A 24,118-nucleotide genomic window follows, 5' to 3' on the forward strand; every position below is an offset into this window, starting at 1 on the left:
TAACAATGCAATTTATTAGTAAGCAGAAGGTATGTACGTATGTGTGTGTACATATGTATATATACACATATATACATATATAATGATATTACAAGCAATTACCGTATTTCAAACTTTCAAAGTCAAAGGGTATAATTCAAATAATTTAAATGGAGATAGGATAAAACAGAGACCTTGACTTTAAAAAAAATAATTAGTACATTCCAATTTCTGCTGTTCCAGGTGGAATACTTGACAAAAGTGAGTTCTGAGTCAGGAATTAAATGAATAAAAATGGTCCAAAATGACCAGGTATATTTCAAAAATGTAACCCATCTCCCTCAGGACAATAACTGTTCTCGAGGTCCTGTAGGCAGCCACTACTTTGCAAAAAGATTGGTAAAATCTGTATCTATCTTCAGGAGAGCTAAGGATCAAAAATGAACTTTCCCTTATGATGGGGTATCGATTTATTGCTACTAGTCATACAGTAGAATCTATTCAAGAAATCATCTCATAAAACAATCATCTGGCTCTACACCAGTTTTCTCCCAAGTTTCTCAGCAAACGTAAACCTATAGGTCAGAAATTTATTAGGCAAACTTCCTACTGACAGTTCTTATAAGAGTGAATTTTCAGTCTCTTCTCCATTATGTGCAAAGGCCAATGGTCCTAAATTAAGGTATTGATGATGCAAATCAGAATGGCCCCTCCCTGTACAGTAGTAAGTGATTTTGGAAAATGATGAACCTCCTGAAAGTACAAGATATTCTTATCAAATTGTCTTGTTCCCCTTCATCTTCATCTTGGTATGCACAAAAAGTACTAATTTCGCCCAGAACATCAACGCCCCTCCGGATGAGAACGACAGTGCGGAGAAAATGGCTGGGCTCACCGTGGAGGGCCTCTGCACCATGTTCTCCAGCCTGGTGTGGCTGAACTCCAGGCTGATGACATTATAGAGTTTTTCTCGCTCCTCCTCCGGGGTCTCATAGTAGCGCGTCCACTGAGCCATGGTCATTTCAATGCCTTTCTGTGTGTTCACATCCATGACATCCACCATGCGCCGACTCCCTGCCACGACAGATGTACCCATCATCTCTACTGTGCCACTAACATCCTTCAACATATTAAGAACAGAAAATACAAGTGGAAGGAAACAAACTATCCTTTCTCATTTAGGGTATTCAGTAATAGACAAGGAGATAGCTCTGACTTGACATGGATAATCAACAGGAAATCAAATCACAGAAAATGGGAAAGACAACGTTTAGTATTAAAAACCACAACCACTCGCTTTGGCATGCTTACTATGGGGTCAGGAAATGAATCTGATCGTCGATCTCTCACTCAATCGTAACAATTCTAACTGCTAAGTACTAATCTCCATGTTGTAGAGGCGAGCACAGGGGCTGGGTAACTCGCAGGACAAGAACCCAGGGAGCCAACTCATTGCGCTGACCCACGGAGCCACACTGCTTTGACGCAGGTTTGAAACTAAACCTAGTCTACCCACAATTTGAATAGAAGACCCACTATTTACTGAGTACTAGATTAAATTTGAATCTGTCTGTTCTTTTGTTTAAAAGGGTTAGCTCCCAAACCCGTCAAGTATTTCTAATACACCCCCCACAAGCATTCCATAAATATTTGAATGAAATGAAAAAGATACCATGATGGATACAAAGATCTTTCTATATCAAATTCTCAACCAATGTTAACAACTACAACAGAAGGCATAATGCCACATGGGGAGCATAAAATAGTAGGGGGAGAAAACAACAGCTTTGGAGCCAACGAGATCTACGTTAAAATCTCAGCTCTCACACTACTTGGGCAAGTTATTTAACTGCTTTCTATAACTTGGGAACATTATCCCCTGTGGGAGGTTGTGAGGATTTAGTCAACGAAGTAAAGTGTTTAACACAAAGTAGGTGCCCAAGTCGCAGTTAAAAGCAAAGGGAAATACTTTTTTTTTTTTTTAATAACTAGATTGGCCAGAGAAGGCTTTTAAGGAAAAGAGAAGGAAGAAGAGATATTTGAGTTGGGCCTTAAAGAATAAATAAAATTCCAGCAAGAAAGATTCAACAGAGAGAATTCCAAACAGAGGCAACAGCATAAGGGAAGATATGGAGGGCAGTACAGCTAAGAAGTTAAGAAAATGGTGGTCAAGGAAGGGAGAGAGAAAATAAAAAGCTGCCATTGGAATAGTAATATTGTTCTTTGGGTGGTGAACATACAATGCATCATACAGGTGACATATTACAGAACTGTATACTTGAAACCTATATAATTTTCTTAATCAATGTCACCCCAATACATTTAATAAAATTAAAAAAAAGAATATTGTTCAACTTATAAGAAACTAACCAATACCTACTATATACGTGGCCTTGGCAGATATACCAAGTAGTGTTACGACCTAGCCCCCTGCCTTCAAGGAGTTTACAGTCTAGTTAGAGACAAAAGATACAGGCAAGAGGACAAGAATATGGCCACACTGCAAAAGACACAGCAGCATACACCTAAAAAATATACCTCATAAGTAAGGCAACAGACCAAACTGCCCTTCATAATTTGGAATAAAAAGCAAATGCTAGATCAGAATTGCCTTGAAATACTACTTCACTCCCATTAGGATGGCCATAATTTGAAAAAAAAAAAAAAAAAAAGGAAAGGAAAATAAGCGCTGGCAAGAATGCAGAGAAACTGGAACCCTCAGATGCTGCTGGTAGGCATGTAAAGCAGCTGCTATGGAAAACAGTCTGACGGTTCCTCAATAAATTAAACATAGAATGACCATATAACTCAGTAATTCCACTGTTAGGTGTATATCCAAAAGAATCAAACTCAGTTGTTCGAACAAGAACTTCTACGTGAACGTTCATAGCAGCTCTATTCCCAATAGCCAAAAGGTGGAAGTAACCCAAATGTCCACCAATAGATGAATGGCTTAATAAAATGTGGTATACCCATCTAATGGAATATTTTCCAAGTGTAAAGTGAATTAACTACTGTTACATGCTACAACATAGATAAACCTCGAACACATTATGCTAAGTAAAAGGAGCCAGACACAAAAGGCTACATATTTTATTATTCCATTTATATGAAATATCCAGAATAGGCAAATCCACAGAAAGTACTAGTGGTTGCCACGACCTGAGGGAAGGAGGGAATGAGGAGTGACTATTTAATGGGTAAGGAGTTTCAATTTGGGGCTGATAAAAAACTTCTGGAACTAGATATTAGTGATGGTTGCACACTGTGAATATACTGATACCACTGAATTCTATACTTTAAAATTATTACACTGGTAAATTTTATGTTATGTTTTTTACAATAAAAAAATTAAAAAATTAAAGTGAATCTTTCTTTTAAGAATGTGATCAAAGCAAAAGCAGTTCCACTCTGCCAACACTACCAGAGCACTTCGATAAGAGTAATAGCTAACATTATTGAGCACATACTAAGTGCCACTGTTCAAAGCGCTTCACATTTAAGTAACTTGTCTCAAGTTACACAGCTAGTAATTAGTAGAGCCGGGATATGAACCTGGACAGTTCATCCAATATATCCCATCACATCGAGTTTACACAACAGAATGGTATTCTTCTTTGGGGGACATAAACTGACACTGGAAATGTAACACTCTGTTAGGTAGAATATAGGACTGGATTCGCCAAAGTACACATAGTAATAATGGATTACTGTAATCACCATTATTTTGTTCACTGCACTTTGACAACTGCTAGTTATCCAAGGGGAGGAAAACATCTAGACTTTAAACAACTTGGGCATAAAGTTGGGTATTGATTAAAATTTTTGATGAGTCAATCTGTTGGGTTAGATATAATCACTGCTTTATTTAAAATGACCATTTTATCTGTGACCATTTGCAGATCTATTTGGAAAACACAAGGTTATGAAGGGTTTCCAAAGATCATTATTAGCAGTAAACATATTATTGAGGAAATGAAAAAGTGGTAAAGTGGGAAAAAATCCAAAAGGAGACTAGTGATCAATTAAGTTCTTCTATTTGTATAGCTTAGAAATTTGGGTAAGTCTCTGATGAGATCCAGAAGTATGTATTTTTAACAAGTATCACAGATGATTTTGAAGCAGGTCACGCATGGGTGGACCACAAACCCATAAGAATGCTTGACCAACAGAGAAAAGCTGTGGTGGTCCATTAACTTACAGAGCCAAGGAATTACTGTCCTGGAGGTCCATTAGGAAAAGAAGTCAAGTGACAGACCAATATTACTGAAGTAGATTTTCTGAGGCCGCCTGAGAAAACTCTGCCTTGTGAACAGTAGGTCATTTTAATTATTCAACAGATTTACTGATCACCTACTATTCTCCAGAGAAAGTGCTAGGTAATAGGAAATACATAGTGACAAGCAGATGGCTGGAATCTAACACAGAAAGAGAGAGTGAAAAATACAGGGAATTAGAGAAGTTTCCTCTAAGTTTCCTCTAAGTTTCCTGGGCTGTGACTTGCACCTCTTGGATAAACAGAAAAGTTATCCAGTTCTCTAAAAAGGGCCCTCAAGTGGCCAAGAGATAGTACTGCAATATTTAATTTCCAAAGTGTGAGACTGGATTCAGTCTAGAGGAAGTTGCCGTGTAAGGAAAGCATCAGAAAACTCCTTCTGTTTCATGTCCTGTTGGAAACATTTCTGTAAGATTTTAATCCACTTTATTGTCTTATCATGTACAGGACAGTGACCATCTCTGAATTCTGAAAGATCCTGGAGTGTCTCAAGGCCACACTGAACAACAGTCTGCAGAATACTGACCTGAGCCTTTACTGACCCCAGAAGTTTTCTTCTTTAACTAGATTGTCCTAATTTGCTTTCTTTTCCTAAATTTTGAATATAATAAAATATAAATCAGATTAAAGACTCAAATTAACCAGTCACTGATGAAGAGAATTTTAATGTATCTACTTCTCAGTTTACAAAGTTTCAAACCTGGGCCAAGTTACCAAATGTAGCATTGGTAAAAATTTCCTGGAAATGTCTCTACTGCTTTTAAGGAAAGAAAGAGAATCCCAGATATGAATGAACCTTCATTCTTGGCTCAGAGATACAAAATTTCATTTTCCTGGGTAGGTTGCCCTGGAAGGCAGGCTCTTCATGGAGAAGGGGGAATGCACAGAGATAAAAATGGCAGTTAGGAAAGAAGTAGAGGTTCAGGTGTTCTATGTCTAATGAGTTCTAAATGAAGCAACTTGTAACTTCCTCTGACAAAATTCTCAGTTGCTAAATAGTTTCTAATCAAGAAACTACTTCAAGTAGTATATACTTCAATCAAATATATACTTCAATGTTCCTAAGCCTTCAAATCTCAGATTTAAGACTCAGTCCTAAATCTAAAATCTTTGCCTCGAAGACACAAAAGGCCACAAGCTTAATACTTACCCACACACATTTTGACATCATTCACAGTGAAGTCTGGATCTGGCATCCTACGAAACAAATACCAGTTAAGGATAAATGGGAAGTGTAACTTATCTAGTCCGTGAGTTTTTTCTTCAAGTACTAAGAAGTCCCCAGTTGAGGCACATCAATTGTTTTGTTTAGGTTTAAAAAATGTATTTTTTAAATATAAATGATTATATATGTACATATATATATATATATATATACACATGTGTGTGTGTGTATATATATATATATATGTAGTAAAAAAGTATATGCCAAATTGTTAACAGTGATTATCTCAGGATGGTAGATGTCAGGAGATTTAAATTTTTCTTTTTATTTTACCTGTATTTTCTCATTTACCTATAACAACCATGAACTGTTTCTGTAACAAAATCAGAAATACACACCCTTTTAAAACTGAATGGGAAATTATTTTCAATTACAGTACCAATTATGAAAGCCCTAGGTGTAGCAGGGCCACCTCACAACCATATCCAATCAGGCCAAAAACACTTACTTTATTCCAAGTCCATCGGAATTCTTGAAAATCAGAGGGTCTCTTAAACCACCCCGCTGGATATACTCTACATTAAAATCTGTCACCACAGGAAAATAATTGTTAGAAAGGCAGGTGGTAGAAAAATCTGGAAAAAGGTAGCTGACAAGCAGGGCTCAGGGGTTTGCTAAGTTGGTATTTTCCACAGTAAATTCATAATTTAACCAACAGGGGGCTGGGGGGGTAGTACTATTAATGAGTCATCTCATAAATCGTAGGCAGAAATTACAAATTATCATCACCCTGTCTCTTAATAGCCAAAAAAATTTAATTCTGTTCACTGCAACACATGCCATGACATCCCTGCCAGTCTGCCAAGGAGCGAAGCTGCACGGCACACACGGAATCACACACCTCAGTTTTGCTGAGGCTGGTATGTGTATAAAAAGGTTTTTATTATACTATTCATAATTAAACCCAAAGCAAGGGATGGGAGAAAAGGAAGGCGACTTTAGGGAAAAATTCCAACACCATTCCTGCCCTAAATAAGTGCTTGCTTCTTCTAGTACAGCAGAGAATGACTCACAGGGTGGGAGGATTTGGGGTGGTGATGTGTGAGTGACACTGTGTAATAGAGAAAATAAATAGCATCACAACACCAACAGGCAATATTTTGGCTGCATAGATGCTGAGCCCGCAATTCCCAGAGTCCACAACTTCCTACATCTAGGGGTTACAGGTATGAACCAAAATGATACTAACCTTTTCCCTCCATAAAAGTAACAAAATTTGCATTATATTTGTTGGTGTGGAGTTTCTCTTCCAAGTCAAAAGTTCTTTTCCCTTCAATTTCATCATCTGAAATGCCGTCATCTTCATAGCGTCGACGCATGGTACCACGCTGGGGAGAGAGGGTCATTAAGGATGAAATCACGTACTTTCCCATGCCTAACTCAAAGTGGTCAGTTTCCCCGACATGTGCAAACTGTTCCTTTCAACTTCAGTTGCATGTCAAGCATCAATTTTCCTTGCCTATAGATCTTTCTCTCAAGTAAAGGTCAGCTAGTGTTCTCAGAACATACGGAATATTACAAAACGTTAAAGAGCCACTGGGTTCCCTACTTGTGACTTGCTCCCTCTACTAACTCTTTGAGCCTAGAAATATAAACTTATAATAAAAATTTGACCAAATAGGTTTTTCTAAACATTTTATTTGTCTATCATTGCTTATCAGAGTGGGAACAAACTGTCTTTACAGACATTTCAGGCCAGGATACAAAATATATTTTTTTCATAGGGGGGAAGCTGTATCTACATTAGCTTTCTAAAACAACCTTCAAGAATAGACTAAAATACTTGAATTAATGAAGCAAAAACTCTTTAACATCAGATAAAGGAAGAAAGTGAATCTAAACAACAGCATATCAAACAGCAGACCATCAATATTTAGCTCTAAGGATAATATCTCCCCAAAGAAGATACACAAGTGGCCAATGAGCACATGAAACGCTCAGTATCATTAGTCATTAAAACTCCAATGAGATAACACTTCACACCCACTAGGACAGCTTAGCTATTATGAAAAAAGTGGACAATAACAAGTGTTGGCAAGAACGTGGAGAAAAAGAAACCCTCATACACTGCTGATGGGAATGTAAAATGGTGCCGCTATTTTAGAAAAATTTGGCAGTTTTAACAATTCCACTCCAAGGTATACATCCAAAAAATTTAAAACCACATGTCCATACAAAAACTTGTACACGGGTGTTCACAGCAGCCTTATGCGTAATACCCAAAAGGTAGAAAAAGCCATTTGTCAATCAACTCATGAATGGGTTAACAAAATGTGGCATATTTACATAATGGAATATTATTTGGCCATAAAAAGGAATGAAGTACTGATATGTGCTACAACATGGAAGAATCTTGAAAACACTGTGCTCAGTGACAGACGTCAAACACAAAAGGCCATGTATTTTATAATTCCATTTACATGAAATTTCCAGAATAGGCAAATCCATAGAGATAGATAGAAAGTAGATAAGTGCTTGCCAGGGGCTGGGGAGAGGGAGGAATAAGAAGTGACCATGAAGGATTTCTTGACAGTTGATTTAAATCAGAGGGAATAATGGTAGACTCCCTTTCAATGCAGTATAATCTTAATTTAACATTTCTCTGTCACTTTGCCATCAAGAAAGTCATGTTCCTTTGGTACAATACTCTATGTAATTGTTGGTTTTGTGCTAATACTTAATACTGTATGTGGTTTTCACAGATAAAACCAACCTGTGATCACACACACAAGAAATTCAGAACTACTGGATTAGTTTTTAAAGTGAAGCACTCTAAGAATTTCCAAAATCCTTGGCCTAACTTTCACTGTGAAAATATTATCTAATTTTTGTCTTAAAGGGCAGTTTTCCTATTTTCTTTATAACTATTTAAGTATCACATGGTAATCCATGTGGTTTCTATAATGGTCGTTAAGCATTTATTAGAACAACTACATTTCACCTGAAAGATTGTTTTTTAAGGGAAACTTAGATTCATTATGTTTTCCCATATTTTCTTTTTCTTTTTTTTTTACAACTCCTTTTTGTTTTAATTGGGGAATATTGGGGAACAGTGTGTCTTTCTAGGATCCGTCAGCTCCAAGTCAATTCGTCATTTTCAATCCAGTTGTGGAGGGCACAGCTCAGTGGCCCATGTGGGAATCAAACCGGCGACTTTAGTGTTATGAGCACTGCGCTCTAACCAACTGAGCCAACCAGCCGCCTCCTACAACTCTTTTAATTGCTTTTCCTTCCCTGAAACAACATGAAATTTTGTGGTAAACCACATTTTGGATCAGAATTTGTAGATGGCATTCTCATTTATAGGATAACTTATCACTCTATAAGTAAAATAATAGAAATAGAAAAAAGAAGTGACTGTTAACGGTTTCTTTCAGGAGTGATGAAAATGTTCTGTAATTAGGTAGTGGTGATATTTACATAACTCTGTGACTATACTAAAAACAAGTGAGTTATGTATCAGGGGTGCCAAAAAAATGTGTACACATTTTAAGAGATGGTATCTATGCTCAAGCAGTAGTTTGCTGTCATCAGAAGTGTCTGGATGCTGATGGGAAGAACTTTGAGCTCCTCTTGTAACCGCAGAAGTCAAAGGTGACTTGTATTCATCTTTTGTTATCGGTATATACTGAGTATTACAATTAATATAGTTTTTTTCCTTTCTTAAAATGTGTATTTTTTTTGGGCACCCTTTGTATATACACTTTAAATTGGGTGAATTTTATGGTATGTGAATTATATTTCATAAACTGTTGTTTTTTAAAAAGGATTAACATATTACTTATGCTGCAAATTAACCTTTTGGTATCTTTCACTTCAGCTAGTATTAAAATTTGCTGAGTTTCTTGAATACACACACACGAGACAATTGGTGTGGGAGTGGTAGGTGCAAGGATAAAGTAGCCCGGCCCTAGTATGTGTTAAGAACAACCAAAACTGGAATTTAAAGTTAGATATCGATGATCTAAAATTGATTACACAGCACCTGAATTTACATAAATACCTAAGAAAATGAGACGTACATTGAATGTATGTCTCTTAGTGAACGGGGGTCAGAGAAAGGGTAGAAATGAGTCTCAAGAAATAAAAATTAAACAAAACTGATTATTACACACCAGAGAAGAACAAGATTCAACTTACCAGTTTTAGGTGGAAACTCTGAGGGACACCTGGTATTTTTCCATATTTAGCAAAAAGCCTTGTAACACTCTTACCTAGCATCTTTCCTGCCATAGTCACAACTGAAGAGCCAAAAGACTTAATTTTAATAGACCTTTCACGTACTACAGTAATGCCATCACTGCTCAAAACATTTTTAGGTACATTTACTTGGAGGTATGTGTATTTTCAGTGACAACTTCTTACACGGTTTGTTTTTGTTTTTGTTTTGAAAGACAACTCTGTTCTCTTCCTCACCTTACTTCGTATATGTGTCTTTGGAGAGAACTCCAAAAGATGATTTCCAAGTATATTACACAGCAAGGGCAATACCATCAGAATAAATGTAGTTTCCCAAAATAATCACTTTTACAAGTATTCATTTGCACTCTAAGTTCTAATATGCTTGTCAAAAAAACCCGTCGTGTTTTCAAACTTTTCCTAAGTCTGCCATGACTGATTCTTCTTCATTCAGGAGGACACCATCACCTTGATTATCCCAACATTTCTAACATGGTAGCCAGAAGTTCCCCCGTACTTCCTTCCTTTTTACACGCTTTTCTTCTTATTTCAAGAAGAATCCTTTTTTCATTTGCACTTTCAATTTGGAGAGTATAAGGATATAGGGAAGGCTCTTGTTCCAGCCAAGGTATGCCCACGTCTTAAAGACAACAGGAACATGAATTTGAATTCTTGTTTTCTTTTTGATTGTTACAAATGGGAAGTCAGCATTAACGTGAAAAATTATTGTGCTGGTTTTAACACAGTCAAGGTTAAGGGTCCTCCCCAAAGGTACCTGCACCGGTTCCCTCATCTTAATGTAAACCCTGGTAAAAGTAAACATCTATAGCAAATCTCTAAGTGTTTTTAAAACATATTCGGGCCGGCCCAGTGGTTCAGGTGGTTGGAGCACCGGACTCCTGATGCCCAGGTCGCCGGTTCGATTCCCACATGGGCCAGTGAGCTGTGTCCTCTACAGCTAAAACTGTGAACAACAGCTCTTCCTGGAGCTGGGCTGTGGTGAGCAGTCAGAGGTCAGCGTGAGCTGTCGTGGGCTGCCGTGTGCTGCAAGGAGCCGCTGTCTGCCAGCGTGAGCGGCCGGCAGCCAGAGAGAGCTGCCGTGAGCTGCTTTGAGGTTCCGACTGACAACCAGCGACCAACGGCCTAGCAGGGGGAGCGCAAGGCTCATAATACCAGCATGGGCCAGGGAGCTGTGTCCTACACAACTAGACTGAGAAACAGCTTGAACCAGAGTGGGCGGGGTGGGGGGGAGGCGGAAAGGAAGGGGCATATTCAATCTTCGCAGTAACCTGGAAATCAGTGGGCAATAACACAATCTGCTGCAGAGAAACCCTAAAAGCAGGCCCACTTGAACTTTCAGTGAGAGGCAATGGGTCTTCAGGTTCCCATGCTGTCTTTTTTCCACCTAACTTTTTTTTTTAAGTAATGTAATAGAATAAAGGACAAAAACCATACAATCATCTCAACAGATACAGAAACAGCTTTTGACAAAACTCAGCCACCTTTCATGATACAAGACATTCAATAAATTAGGAATAGAAGGGAATTTCCTCCAGCTGATAAGGACATCTACCGAAAACCCCAAAGCTAACATCACACATAATAGTAAAAGACTGAAAGTTTTCAGTCTTTTAGGAACAAGGCAAGGATATCTGCTCTTGTCACTTCTATGTAACATTGTGTTAGAGATTCTAGCCAGGGAAATTAGGCAAGAAAAAGAAATATAAGTTTTAGAAGTAAAAAGTAAAATTTTCTCTATTTACAAATGACATGATCTTATACACAGAAAATTGTAAGGAATTCACACACACACACACACATGCACACACATACACCTTTTAGAGCTAATAAAACCAATTGTGTTTCTATATACTGACAATGAAAAATCCAAAAATGAAATTAAAAAAACAATTTCACTTACAATAGCATGAAGAAAAACCACTAAAGCATAAATTTAACGAAAGAAGACCAAGACTTGAATACTCGAAATATCCATAACATTGTTGAAAGAAAGTAAAGAAAATCTAAATAAATGGAAAGACATCCCATGTTCATGGCCTGGAAGATTTATGTAACATGGCAATACTTCCCAAATTGATCTATACATTCAACATAATCCCTAACAAAATCCCAGCTGTTTTTTTAAAATAAATTAACAAAATTATCTCAAAATTCACAGGAAATGCAAGGGAACCAGAATAGACAAAACAATCTTGAAAAAGTACAAAGTTGGATAACTCACACTTCCTGATTTCAAAACTTACTATAAGGTTACAGTAATCAAGACTGTGTGCTGCCGGAGTGAGCGTAGACATATAGATCAATAGACTAGAACTGAGAATCCAGAAATAAACGTTTACATTTATGGTTAACTGACTTTCAACAAGGAGGCTAAAATAATGCAATGGGAAGAGCATTCAAGAAACGGTGCTGGGACTACTGGATTATCCACATGCAAAACAATGAAGTCAGCCCTCTGCCTCACACCACATACAAAAACAAAACAAAACACTAATGTAAAATGGATCAAAGACTTACACGTAAAGGTTAAAACTATATATTAGGTTGGTGCAAAGGTAATTGCGGTTTAAAACGTTAAATATAATTGTAAAACCTGCAATTCCTTTTGCACCAACCTAATAATTCTCAGAAGAAAACGTGGTGTGAGTATTAATGACTTTGGATTAGGCAACGGTTTCTTAGATATGATACCAAATGCCTAAGTAACTATAGCAGATCAATCGGACTTCCTCAAAATTAGAACTTTCTGTGCTTCAAAAAACACTATCAAAAAAGGTAAAAGACAATCTCACAGAATGGCAGAAAATATTTGCAAATCACACATCTCATAAGGATCTAGTATCTAGAATACATAAAGAACTCTTACAATTTAGTAGTAGTAGTAATAATAATAAAAAAATAGCTACAAGATTTGAATGAGTATTTCTCAAAGATATATAACTGGCCAATAAAACATCATTAGTCATTAAGGAAATGCAAATCAAAACCACAATGAGCTACCACTTCACACCTACTACAGATAACAAGCGTTGATGAGGATGTAGAGAAAGAGAAACCCTCATACAGCTGGTGGGAACGTAGAATAGTACATTTTTCCCTTTGAAAAACAGTCAGGCAGTTCCTCAGATGGGTTAAACAGTTACCATATAGCCCAGCAATTCCATTGCTAGGTATCTATCCAAGAGAATGAAAACAGGTCCACACATAAACCTGTACACAACTGTTCATAGCAACATTAGTCATTATAGCCAAATGGTAAAACCAGCCCAAAGGTACATCAACTGACAAATGGATACAATATGTCCACACGTAGGAATACAGTTTAGCGATTAAAGGGAAGTGAAGTATTGATACAATGTTATAATATGGATGAACTTTGAAAACATAATGCTAAGTGAAAAAAGCCAGTCACAAAAGCGTTTGAAGTGTTAGGTGGCTTCAGTTCAGTCCATGCCTCTGAGACTATAGATGTCACTGTAAACCAAAATTAATTTTAGACTGTAACAAAGAACAATAAGCATTTATTTGAGCAAAAGCAGCTGCAGCCCCAAGACAGATTAAGGTAGCAACCTAAATTGTGTCCCACCGAGACAAAGGGAGGCTGCCTTTTTTTTTTTTTTTTTAAGGAGGGCGCACCTCACAGTGGCCCATGTGGGGATCAAACCGGCAACCTTGGTGTTATCAGCACCTCGCTGTAACCAACTGAGCCAACCGGACACCCCAAGGAGGCTGCCTTTGATAGTGAAAGTTCCCGCCCAGGTTCCCAAATTGTGCAGTTCTGATTGGACAGAGCAGGTCTCAGTCTGTTGGTAGAAAGATGAAACCAGGATTTCCCTGAAGTGAGCTTAGTGCAGGAAGGCAAGAGTTCAGTCTGAGGTCCTTTGTGGTATATATAGTGTACAGTATAGACAGAGGAGCCCCTGTCAGCAAATGGCTGCTAGGCTTTTATTACTTATAAAATCTGGGCCCTTGGTTGACCGTGGGGAGTCCATCGCAGCAGATAAATTCCTTCTCAGGGTTCACATCAGGTGAATGTTTCTTCCCAGGGTCCACAGCACAAATCATGTGGGGACATGGTTAAAATGCAGACTTTGATTTAGCTGGTCTGGGGTGGGCCGAGCCTCAGTCTGTGCCACTGGACACTGCACCACACCTGGAATAGTGAGGCCTTAAGTCCTACCCAGAGCCCCTGCAGTGCATGCAACAAAACCCCTACTTGCAAGGAGCTTCCACCTGCTCATGTGAAAAAAAGCCTGGTTTGTGTTATTAAAAAGACCCAGGCCGGAGAATAAACTGATTTTGGCTTTCAGAAAGGGAGGGAGAAAGGGAAGGAAGGAAGGAGGGAGGGCGGAAAGAAAGGAGGGGAAAACAACGCTAAGTGAAAAAAGCCAATTACAAAAGACCACACATTGTATGATTACATTTATATGAACTGTCCAGAATAAGCAAATCTATAGACAGAAAGTAGGTTAGTGGTTGCCAGGAGCTGCAGGGAAGAGAGATGGTGAATAACTGCTAATGTGTTCTGGGTTTCCTTGGGGTAATGAAAATGTTCTGGAATGTCTGGAGCGGTAAGGTTTGTACAACTTTGTGAATATACTAAAAACCAAAGAATTGTGTACTTTAAAGACGTGAATTGTGTGCTCGCTTCGGCAGCACCTATACTAAAGAGGTGAATTGTATGGCATATCAATTTTGTCTCAATAAAAAAAATTAGCAATTATTTTTTTCTTTTACAGATTGCCATCATGATTGACAATCTATAAAAAAAAGGTAATACAATGTATTTAAATAAAGCAATATATTTTTATAATATGAAAATAAGGTTTGATGTAGACCAATAGCAGACACACTGCTTAATGACATTTTTGAGAAAGCACAATCTTTAAACAATTTCTATAGCCATTTTAGATGATTTGATATGAAAGGTAGCATAGACAGTGACTAAAAAAGTTAAGTATTTAATAAACCATTATGATGTGCTCCAAATGCAAAAGCACTGTTAGTTCTGAGAATTTCCACTCCAGCTATTGATGTAATTCATATTGACAGATTAAAGGAGAAAAAGTACATGATCGTCTAGAGCTGCGCTGTCTGATACAGTAGCTACTAGCCACACGTGGCTATAAGACTTAAATTAAGATTAAGTACATTTTCAACAAATGATGCAGGGAAAACTAGATATCTACACTCGGAAGAATGAAGCTGGACCCTTACACCATATACAAAAATTAACTCAAGACAGCACATAGACCTAAAAATGTAAGAACTAAAACTATAAAATTCTTAGAAGAAAACAATGCTCTTCACAGTATTGGATTTGGCGAAGATTTCTAAACGTGACATCAAAAGCAAATGCAAAAAAAAAACAAAAACAAAAAATTGGACTTCATCAAAATTAAAAACTTTTGTGCAAAGGATACTGTCAAGAGAATGAAAAGACAAACCACAGAAGGGTAGAAAATCATATATCTGATAAGAGATTAATATCTAGAATATATTAAAGAACTCTTACAACTCAACAACAAAATTAACAACCCAATTCAAAAGTGGGCAAAGGACTTAAATAGACATTTCTCCAAAGAAGACATACAAATGGCCAATGAGCACATGGAAAAATGCTCAGCATCACTAGTCATAGTCATCAGGGAAACGCACATCAAAACCACAATGAGATGCCACTTCACATCCATTAGGATGCCTGTTACCAAAAAACCAAAACAACAAGTGTTGGCAAGGAAGCAGAGAAACTGAAACCCTTGCACATTGCTGGTGGTTACATAAAATGGTGCAGCCTGTGTAGCAAACAGGATGGCAATTCCTCAAAAAATTAACATGGAACTGCCATATGATCCAGTAATTCCACTTCTAAGTATAACCCTGAAAGAACTGAAAGCAGGGACTCAAACAGATGCTTTTACAACAAAGTTCCTAACAACATTTTTCACAATACTCAAAAGGTGGAAACAACCCCAAATGTCTATTAATAGATAAATGCATGAACATAATATGGTACATATACAATGGAACAATCCTCAGCCATGCAAGGGAATGGGGTGCCAATACACACTACAGCACTGAAGACATTATGCTAAGTGAAATAGGCCGACGCAGAAGGATAAATATCGTATGACGCCACTGATGGGAGGTACCCAGAATAGGTAAATTCAGAGGCAGTAAGTAGATTAGAGGTTACTAGGGGCTGGGAGGAGGAAGAATGGGGAGTTACCTGCTTTACGGTTACAGAATTTCTATTTGGGGTGATCAAGTTTTGGAAATAATGGTGAACTGGTGATGGTTGCACAACACTGTGAATGTAATTAATGCCACTGAATTGTACATTTAAAAATGGTTAAAATGGCAAATTTCATGTTACATATATTTTACCACAATTTAAAAAAATGTAATATACCAAAAATCACCCTTCGAGAACTACTGTACATTTCTATCATTTTATATTTTACGTCAGATAGTTTTTCTTGCCTAAGATAATCACTCGATGAGAACCAGGAAATACGATGGTATTGTTTTACAAATGAAGAAAAAGAAAGGTAAAACGGACCCAAGTGAACCCATTTAGATAATAGCAGAAAACGAAGAAAGCCAGTTTGCAGCAGGCCTTACCCGGTGTCAATTCTACCATGCTCTGCTGCGCGATCTCAGGCAGCTAAGTAAATCACTAAGCCTCTCTGCATCCTCCTCACCTTCCCTTGGAGACACAGTTTTAGGTCCCTCTGAGTTCTAAAATAAAGTCTTCTACAATCCGCTTCTAACTAAGATCTCAGGTTTTGTTCCCATTTACATTACACCATGTCGAAAGTTTGCTCCATACAGGTCCCGCAAGTCTGTCTGTCCTTATTCAGAGAGTATGTCATTTCAGACCCCGTCCTCTCCATCCAGACCAGGGGTTCTGAGAGACACGTGGCGGTGGGCGGGCAGGGGAGCCCACCTAGAGACTTCCACCTCTTCCTCTTGTCCTCCCCACTCTCGTGTTAACCAAACCTCCACGTAGCTCAACCAACCAGATGTTAGATAGAGGCAGTTCTTTCTGGAGAGTTTAGGCCAATTCCCATTTCCCGCAGGACACAAAGGCATAGGAGAATAAGGAAGTTGTGTACAGTACAAAGAGGCTGTTGCTATTGTCATTAATGACACCCAGAAGGGCTACTTCTCTGAAGGTGAACTACATGCTATGATTCCAGGGCAAAATAACAGTATTAATAGCAGCTAACATTTGAGTGCTTACCATGTGCCAGTACTGTAACAAGCACTCTGCACGTATTCACACACTTAAATCCAGCATCCCTATAAGATTATTATTCTCTTGACTTTACAAACAAGGAAAATGAAGGACAGAAGTAACTTTCCCAAGTTAGAAAGCTGGTAATTGATACAGCTGAGATGTGAACTTAGGCATTTTGTTTCTAGAGCCAATGGTCTTAACCATTGCTCTGCTCTACTGAAATCATTTAAGAATGAAACTTCAACCACTCAGTCTGTAGCCTGAGGCACATGGAAGTAATTATCAAAGAACCGAGACCCCAGACAGCTGAAACTACTCTGGCAGAGAGAAGGTGAAGTGGCGAGACCTGTTGGCAATAAAGAAGATTGTCTATAAATCAGAAAATCGTGCTTGGTAGATAAATAGCAAAGGATCTTCCCCAGGGCAAGAAGTTTCTGATAAGGGACACTATGTTTCTAGCTATGCCACTGTTTGTTTACTATTCCACCATTCCTGATTTCTAATTCTAGCTTTTACTTGACAAATTATTTTACTGATCATTCAGCTATTCTGGCTGAAATAAAAATATTGCTATTCCTACCCAGAGACCATGTTACATTACAGAGTGCTTTGAACTTAGCACATCACACTGTCTGGTCTGTGCTCTAAAAATTTTTTCTCATTCTCAGGGCGGCTGGATGGCTCAGTTGGTTAGAGCGCGAACAACAGGGTTGCAGGTTCGATTCCCACATGGGATGGTGGGCTGCGCCCCCTGCAACTAGGGTTGAAAACAGTAACTGGACTTGGAGCTGAGCTGTGCCCTCCACGACTAGATTGAAGGACAACGACTTGGAGCTGATGGTCCCTGGAAAAACACACTGTTCCCCAATATTTCCCACTTTTAAAAAAATTTAAAAAAAAAAATTGTTCTCATTCTCTGTATTTGTAGTCAAAGTGACACTTATTACACACCTTCTGTAAAGATGAAACTGCCAGCATTTTTTACCAAGATTAATTTTTTATCTCTGATTTTCTGAAGATTCACATCTATCTTATTCCACTACCTGAGAGAAAAGTTTTAATTACAAAGCCTCTTTGCTGGTGATGGTATAAGACGCCAAGTAACAACTAGATTTTCATTTCCCACATAAGGATACTGCATTTAAAAAAGTTTGAAGGCATCTGTTTATAAATGTATAAAGCTATATGGATTAAATCTGAATCTTTGCAACTTACACCAAATCCTCACTGTATAGCCTTAATATGCACCTGTACAGACTTTAAAGAAACAAGCTCAGACTTACGCCCTGCCTCCTTCCCAAATGTATGAACACAAACATGTCCCCCAACTCAACTGAACTTTAAAAATGTTCTCATTTTCATTCTTGCCATATTTTTTTTTTAATTAATTTATTTATTAGTTTCAGGTGTACAAAACAAGGTAATACTTAGACGTTCATCATTTATATCCCTCATACTGTGAACCCCCCTCCCCCCATCCACTATCCCTCCGACCTCACACTGAACCATCACATTATATATATAAAATTATAGTTGGCATTCATTAATGTTTAGCTTCTGATGTACAATGCCATGATCAGGTATCCACAGTATCCCTGAGGTGGTCTCCCAAATAGGACGCATGTCCATCGGATACCCAACAAAATCTTTACAACATTATAGAATACCTTCCCCAAATTAATTTTCAAAAGAAAAACCCTGAGGCCATCTTGTGGTTACCAGCTGCTTCCAAATCCCTTCACCTTTCCCCTTATCCCCAACCCCCTCCCACACACCCATCTAACCAGTCTCGGTTTTTTCTCTGCGTCCCCAAAACTGACTCTGATTAGTTCATTCACATAGTCTTTTCTTTAGATTCCATATATAAGTGAGATCATATGGTACTTGTCTTTCTCTTTCTGACTTATTTCACTTAACATAATGTTCTCTAGATCCATCCATGTTGCTGCAAATGATAAGATTTCTTTCTTCTTTATGGCTGCGTAATACTCCATTGTATAAATGTACCACAGCTTCTTAATCCAGTCATCTACCGATGGGCATTTTGGTTGTTTCCATATCTTGGCTATTGTGTAAAGTGCTGCAATAAACATAGGAGTGCATACAGATTTTTGAATTGGAGTTTTGGATTTCTCCGGGTAGATGCCTAGGAGTGGAATTACTGGATCATAGGGTAGTTCCATTTTCAGATTCCTGAGATACCTCCATACTGTTTTCCATAGTGGCTGCACTAATCTGCAGTCCCACCAACAGTGCACTAGCGTTCCCTTTTCTCCACATCCGCGCCAGCATTTGTTGTTTGTTGATTTATTGATAATAGCCATTTTGACTGGAGTGAGGTGGTATCTCATTGTGGTTTTTATTTGCATTTCTCTGATGGTTAGTGAGGTTGAGCATTTCTTCATATGTCTTCTTGCCTTCTGTATGTCCTTCTTAGAGAAATGTCTCCCCAAGTCCTCTGCCCATTTTTTAATTGGGTTGTTTGTTTTTTTGGAGTTGAGTTGAGTAAGTTTTTTATAGATTTGTGATATTAATCCCTTATCAGATATATCATTGGCAAATATCTTTTCCCATACAGTAGGATCCCTTTTTGTTTTATTGATGGTTTCCTTTGCTGTGAAAAAACTTTTTAGTTTGATGTAATCCCACATGTTTATTTTTTCTCTTACTTCGCTCGCGCGAGGGGATATATCAGTGAAAATCTTACTCCGGGTAATGTCCATGAAGTTTCTTCCTATATTTTCTTCTAGATATTTTATGGTTTCAGATCTTACATTTAAGTCTTTAAGCCATTTTGAATTTGTTTTTGTATATGGTGTAAGGAGGTGGTCCAGCTTCATTTTCTTGCATGTGTCCGTCCAGGTTTCCCAACACCACTTATTGAACAGACTATCTTTACCCCATCGTACATTCTTGCTTCCATTGTCGTAGATTAGATGGGCATATAGGCATGGATTTATGTCTGGACTCTCTATTCTGTTCCATTGATCTATGTATCTATTTTTATGCCAGTACCATGTTGTTTTGATTACTGTAGCCTTGTAGTATAGTTTGAAATCAGGTATCGTTATACCTCCCACTTTGTTCTTATTTCTCAAGATTGCTGAGGCTATCCGGGGTCTTTTATGGTCCCATATAAATTTTAGGATTATATGTTCTATTTCTGTGAAAAACGTCGTTGGTAGTTTGATAGGAATTGCGCATTCTTGCCATATTTTTGAAAATCCGACGTTACCACAAGGTCACACACTGGGGCAGACACACATACAGATAGAATGTTGTCCACCACTCCCCAGTGTGTGTGTATTATAAAACTTATTATTTGAACACTTATTCATAAGACAGGGACATGCTGAATACAGACAAATAGCCAGATGCTCTACATACAAAGATCAAAGGGCAGTCCTCCCCTCACTAAGATTGCTGGCCAGCAGGGGGAGACAGACATGTAAATACAGGCTAGCATTCTACTTCAATGGGTATGTCGTAAGACAGGCAGATGTAAACGTCGCTGAAGCCCAGGAGGAAAAACAACAAACAGAGGGGAGTTGGCGAAGGCTGCACAGCAGTGACAGAAGAGGAAATGTTCCTTCACTCAGAATAACTGTACTGAACACCTAAGTTTCAAGGAGTATACATACACACTCTTCTGCTCCTCTACAGCAGTGACCTCTTCAAACTATTTTGGGCTTCCCCCTCACCTTACTGAATTTCTCAGTATCTCCTTATTAATGAGATACAGACAGATACAGAGATACAACATTTTTCAAAAATAAAAGGTTATAATCTTTATTTAGAAAATTTTGTAACTTCCTTACACTTCATGAGGGATTTCAATGGGTACACCCTAATGTTGTACAAAAACTGGGAATCACTGCCTTAATGATTAAACTTGGGCCCAAGTTTTTATCTTTTGATCTGTGTAACATCTATGTAAGAGGTCTGAGCACAAAGATAAAGGGAGAATACACGCTTAGTTTTAACATAAATGCTTCAATACATTACAAAGAATGTGTACTGATCCATTGATACGTTTGAAAAAGCTTGCATTTCTTTTGCTGAAAAGTTCAGTCAGGTCAGCCTTCAAATATTTTCTAGTCTAACTTAGATGAACTTCTACAGAAATTAACAGTACATAGAACACTTTCTATATATGAAAAACTTTAGCAGATCACAGTAATTCCAACAAGACAGAGTAATCCATAGAAAGAAGGCATCATCTATAAAATCTGGCAAGGTTATTCACATATTGATTTAAAAAAAATCTGAGAAGGCAGACAGCTCAAAAGAAGGGGGATATATATCATAAAGTAAACTTTTCCCTAAAAGTTCCCTTATAACTAGTGTTACAGTACCTACTATAAGGGGAATGATCCTAAAATTCTGAGTCAGGATACACATCCTCTGACCACAAATATGCCCTCCACAAAACCAACTGACTGAGAAATGAGTTCAAGAACTGGATCTCTTCCACCACCATAGCTTGCTTTTCTACACACCATTTAGTATAATCAACTGTTCAGTGTGCTTGCTGCACATTTAACCATCTTATTACCACATTCCTACAAAGAAAAAAATGTAGCCACAAGTAGCGAAATTACTTTCTGAAATTCATGAAGATAGGCATCTCAACACCATCTTGAAGAGAAAAAATATGAGTTTACATGTTATACCAAAAGCACATTTTTGTTCCCCCAAAGGTTTTTACTAGAATGTCTTCTCCTTGGATACTGGCAAAAGCCGTATCAGCAATATCACACTTTCTATCAACATGCAAATGTTCAGTTTATCCTCCAAAAGTAGCCTAGTTGAACCATCAGAGAAACTGGAAATAAACAAGTAACAGCATGTGTCAATGTCCAAGCCACTCTGGGGTTGTATTTCTGAGTAACTATGGAATAAAGATGTGCAATTCTTCGCTCCACCTTCTGTCCCAGTCTTTTAAATATTCATCACCTTCCTGCAGCCCCAGAATGATTTTTAAACTTAAGGGTTTTTACTATCTGACATTTAAAAATCAGTCTGAGGGAAGTGAAATCATAACCCAAAGGAATATAAAATGTTTGCTTTTTCTGATTATTTACTTCTACAGCAGAAAAGAATTTTAGAAGGTCTCATTCACTAGGAAATCATTATTTAATTTATCCATTTAATTATTTAATTTAAAATCTTTAAATTACCAACACACAGCAAAAATACCACCCACCAAAAATGGAAACAATAATGAACTCAGAAATGCTCAGCTTCTCTCTCAATTCAACCATTTTCTTCTTTATTTTCATTAGCCAATGAACATCCACTGAGATTCAAATACTCCCTGAACACTTCTGTTTACTGCTTAGTTTGTTTCTACAGCAACAGACACACAGAACACAGAAGCAAAAATAATGCATAGTTTTTTTCACCATCTTCCATAACTGATGGAACTGTAATTAGTATGATACATGGTACAAGCCATGATACTAGAAGTTCCTAGAAGGATTAATATATTTGTTAGGCTAAAACCATTTCTAGAAAAAGAAAAAAAACCCTAGAAGGTCATCTTAAATCTAAAGAGGAAGTCAAAGTGACCTTTCTACCAGTCACTAAGAAAGGTACAGGGAACCTTAAAGGACAGCCTGTTCTGAAAAACACTAACGCTAGACCTCTGCTCAGTAAAACAGATAAACCATGAAATGTGCCCCACATGCTGCTTCACCTAAGTCTTAGGTGCATTCAGGGAGATAGCCAGCAGCCCCTTGAGACCAGAAGATACTATATAAATGCACCTATTTCCAGCCTGGCTACATTCCTCTCATCAGGATGCTTTTCCTCCAGGTCCTCAATGATTAATGTTTTGAGTCATAGACAAAGGTCAATCTGTAAATCAACTATGACCTCTTTTGCAAACTTGAGATACAGAGGAGTCATGAAATTTCCTATCTAGGAGTAGAAGTTCTAGAAGGAATTGGCAAAAGATCAAGAACTGGTATTTTAAATTGCCCCCATAAACACATACACTCCTCTCCTCTCCATTACCATGACTACATTATAACCCTGGCAAGACTTTTTTCCGTCTAAGCTTTCAGATACCCATCTGTGCCAAGTTAAAGCACAGAAAACTATGTCTTCACTTCTGAATTTACCTAGGAACGTTAGTGTAAGAGTGGTAAACTGACCCACAGCATTAAAAAGTCCACCACCGAAAGGAATACTTAATAAAGCAGTTAAACGCAAGCTATTAAAGCAACCAATAACGCAAGTTAATGATCACATCTTTGCTAAATTTCTCCCGACTAAAGCATCACATCTAAACCATTACCAATGACCTTCAACCAAGTCAAAATCCTTAGAAAATTCATCTTCGGGTATGACCTGCAGTATTTGTTATTTGTTATCCTTAGCAAAACGACATAATAAGAACAAAAGCACTGGAGTCAGAAGTGGGCGTGGGCCTGGGTCCAGGTACTGCCACTGTAAGCTTCACATTCCTTAGGCTTCCCTTTCCTCCTGTGAAAATGTCAAGAATTTCACCGAATGCACAGGATTGTTGTGAGGTTTAAATAAGAGCATATGTACAAACACTCTGCAAATTGTGCAAAAGAGCTCTATACATAAAAAGAGGTTCTAGAGTAACCGCAGAGTCTGGACCAGGCCCAGGGCCAGTCCTGGTTCGTCCTCTTACCATGTGAGTGTGTGTGTGTGTGTAAGCTACTTAACTATTCATTAAAATAGAAGCCATTGCGCAGGACTACATGAGGATTGAGATTAAAGACATAAAGCAACCAGCACATGCTCAAAAAATATTAGCAATTGTGGTTTTGAACATGGATCAACCAACATTGGACTGGGAAACCAACTATCTTTCCCAAAAAGAATGGTTCTGTGGCCAGACACAAGTCATACTTCACGTGCCTCATCTCAATAGCATTAAACATCAGATAAGACTTTCTCCTCCATCATCCCAAGTGGCAGGCTTCTCGTAACTTTTCCAAGTCCATCCCTTCCAGGATCTCTTTTATGAATCCACCATCTCTAAATCTCCTCACACCAATTATCTACTCCCAGGAATGAAATTTTTTGAAATCCAACAACTGTATTCTCTGCATCGTCACACTGCCAGCAATTTAATATGAAGTGGTCATTTTCTGGAAGGTGTTATTTGGGAGAAGCCTCTGCTCTAAGTGCTCGAGTTTGTTCTACTATTGTTCATTTC

At 38.0% G+C, this 24,118-nt stretch overlaps 1 protein-coding gene across 3 annotated transcripts in view; it reads right to left on the reverse strand.

The window, feature by feature from the left end:
* KDM2A (lysine demethylase 2A) overlaps positions 1-24,118 on the reverse strand; it is a 94,022-nt gene that overhangs the window by 34,100 nt on the left and 35,804 nt on the right. For all 3 annotated transcript variants that reach the window (XM_081064594.1, XM_081064595.1, XM_081064596.1), the window contains 4 exons: positions 6,670-6,808; positions 5,929-6,007; positions 5,406-5,452; positions 875-1,053 (listed from right to left, as the gene is read on the reverse strand). In XM_081064594.1, the coding sequence (XP_080920720.1) occupies positions 875-1,053; positions 5,406-5,452; positions 5,929-6,007; positions 6,670-6,808 (444 nt within the window). The remainder of the gene's footprint in view (positions 1-874; positions 1,054-5,405; positions 5,453-5,928; positions 6,008-6,669; positions 6,809-24,118) is intronic.

This window comes from Rhinolophus hipposideros, assembly GCF_964194185.1.
Source record: "Rhinolophus hipposideros genome assembly, chromosome: 10".
NCBI lineage: Eukaryota > Metazoa > Chordata > Mammalia > Chiroptera > Rhinolophidae > Rhinolophus > Rhinolophus hipposideros.